Genomic DNA, 2,271 nt, shown 5'->3' on the forward strand with positions numbered 1-2,271 from the left:
TGGGTGGGGCGCGGGCGGAGGGGTAGGGAGGAGCCTGCAATCACGGTGTGTGCCTTTGGGGTATGTGCCCTTGGCTGGAATCTAACCTGGGACCCTTCAGTCCACGGGTCTGTGCTCCCTCCACTGAGCCAAACTGCTTAGGGCAAAATACATGTAATTTTCAAAACTGAGCTAGCAACTGTTAAAGTGTATACGTATTTCTTTGGGACACCCCGTAAAATATAGAACTCAGGTAGTGCACTGAGATTATATATATATATACACATATGTATATTGCATATATATATGATCTATGAAATAGGTCCAGAAGTATTTACATTCATATAAAGCAAAGTATAGGATTACCACTGTAAATTATATACTTTTATTATTATGAGTCTTTTCATTTTAAAGCTGTTTAAAACAAGGAATAAAATGCAATAACCATCCCTGAAAATCAGTGGAAATACATTCCTCTCTCTGAGATTTTAAAAGTTCAAACATTCAGATAACATAGAAAGTGCAGGGAGCAGAGGACTCCAGCCCCTGCTCTGAGTGCAGTGGGAGCCCCTGGAGGCTGAGGAGAGATGTAAAGTGAGGGAGGCAGGAGCATTCGGGCTGTGGTGTGAAGCAGAGACTGAGGGGCCCCAGTGGAACCGGGACTCAGAGCGGGGGGTCCTGCGTTAATCAGAGTGAGATGCTGGAGGCGCGGACAGGCTGTCCAGGAAGTGTGGGCAAGTGGAAGCTTGTGAGCCCATTGGACACAGAGCCCAGGACTCCCAGGTGGCCAGGGCCAAGGGACGGACACTTAAGGTTACAGACTTTAGGGTGGTTTTCCATGTTGGAGTCAAAGGTGAAGAGACTCCCAAGCAGGCATTTCAGAGGAGGCTCTGGGGTCACCAGTGATGGTGGCTGCACCGGGACTCGGCCCTGGGGAGGCAGAGGTCTCATGTGGATTCTCCATCTTCCTCCAGGTCGTCATTTCTACCAGCTCCTTCTGGTGTCTCTCTGTCTGCACAACAGCCCGAAATGGTGAGGCCCCTGGCCTTCCATCTGCTGCTCCTCCCTGTCTACCTCACCTTGGTCCAGCTGCTCACACCCTCATCAGGTAGGGACCATCTGCATTGATGTGCCTGGAGCAGTTACCTATAATGCCCAGTCAGAACCTTGGGAGGCCCATCCAGACAGTACTTCTCTCAGGACTGAGTGCCTAAGTGTTTCTTACCTCACCCTCCCTACCTGGGATACCCCCATACCCTCTGGCCTCCAGCTTCCTCTGATGGAGCACCCCTTTCTGCTCACCAGCTGAGTTTGCTGTGATTGGACCCCCTGAGCCCATCCTGGCCGTGGTGGGTGAAGTTGCTGAGCTGCCCTGTCACCTGTTCCCAAAGATGAGTGCTGAGACCATGGAGCTGATGTGGCTGCGGCCAGGCCTCAGGCAGGTGGTGCGTGCATATGCACATGGCATCGAAGAAACAGAGATAGCAGAGTATCGAGGGAGAACGTCAGTTTTAAGAGAGGACATCACTGAGGGGAAGGCTGTCCTGCGGATTCACAAGGTCAGAGCATCTGACAGTGGAACCTACCAGTGTTATTTCCAAGATGATGATTTCCTTGCAAAAGCCCAGGTGGAGCTGAAGGTTGCAGGTGAGCCTGAGGTGGTTCTGAGCTCCAGGCAGTGGACCTGGGCCCCCCAGGTTCTCGCTGTTGTGGGTCCAGGGAGGCTGAGCTGCAGGGACAGCACCTGTGCTGCCATGTCCTCCAACCAAAGGCCCCAGGATCACTCCTGCAGTTGAACAAGTTGAGTTTAGTACTAGGTGCAGTGAGGAGAACACACAGGTGTGGAAACATGGGGTGTCCCCATGAGGGGGTGTCAGGGAGACTAGGTATAACTTTGGGCTGAAAGGGGTCTAGGGGAGGGTTTATGGAAGAAGGGCTTTGCTCTGGTTCAGATGCTGTCAGGAGGGTGTGGGGGTGACTGGTCACTCACACCTAGGACAGGGGGTGATTGCTCGTTGCTGTGATCTGGACACTGTTCATGTTTTATTCTATGTTCAGATCTGATGACTCAGTGGTGTTGTTTTTTCCTTTTTCTATCACTGTGACAAAGCATCCTTGTCTGATGCTGCTGTTCCATGAAATTGTTCATGTCCAACATCATTTCTCTTTCTCCGGGCACAGCCCTGCCTTGCACAGAAAGGAAGGAAGGTGGGGGTGGGAGGTCCTGGCTTTCTCCTTGCAGGGCCTCCTCAGCCAACTACAGTCTCTTCCTGAGACCACAGCTCCTGTTAA

General features: G+C 51.7%; 1 protein-coding gene across 1 annotated transcript in view; it reads left to right on the top strand.

Annotated features, from left to right (window-relative positions):
• The first annotated feature begins 30 nt into the window (after positions 1 to 30).
• The window catches only part of LOC102257304 (butyrophilin subfamily 3 member A3), a 19,518-nt gene continuing 17,277 nt past the window's right edge, over positions 31 to 2,271 (top strand). The window contains exons 1-3 of the mRNA XM_014533381.1: positions 31 to 45; positions 954 to 1,087; positions 1,285 to 1,626. Of these exons, the coding sequence (XP_014388867.1) occupies positions 1,009 to 1,087; positions 1,285 to 1,626 (421 nt within the window). The 5' untranslated portion in view covers positions 31 to 45; positions 954 to 1,008. The remainder of the gene's footprint in view (positions 46 to 953; positions 1,088 to 1,284; positions 1,627 to 2,271) is intronic.

This window comes from Myotis brandtii, unplaced genomic scaffold (genome assembly GCF_000412655.1).
Source record: "Myotis brandtii unplaced genomic scaffold, ASM41265v1 scaffold972, whole genome shotgun sequence".
Lineage (NCBI taxonomy): Eukaryota > Metazoa > Chordata > Mammalia > Chiroptera > Vespertilionidae > Myotis > Myotis brandtii.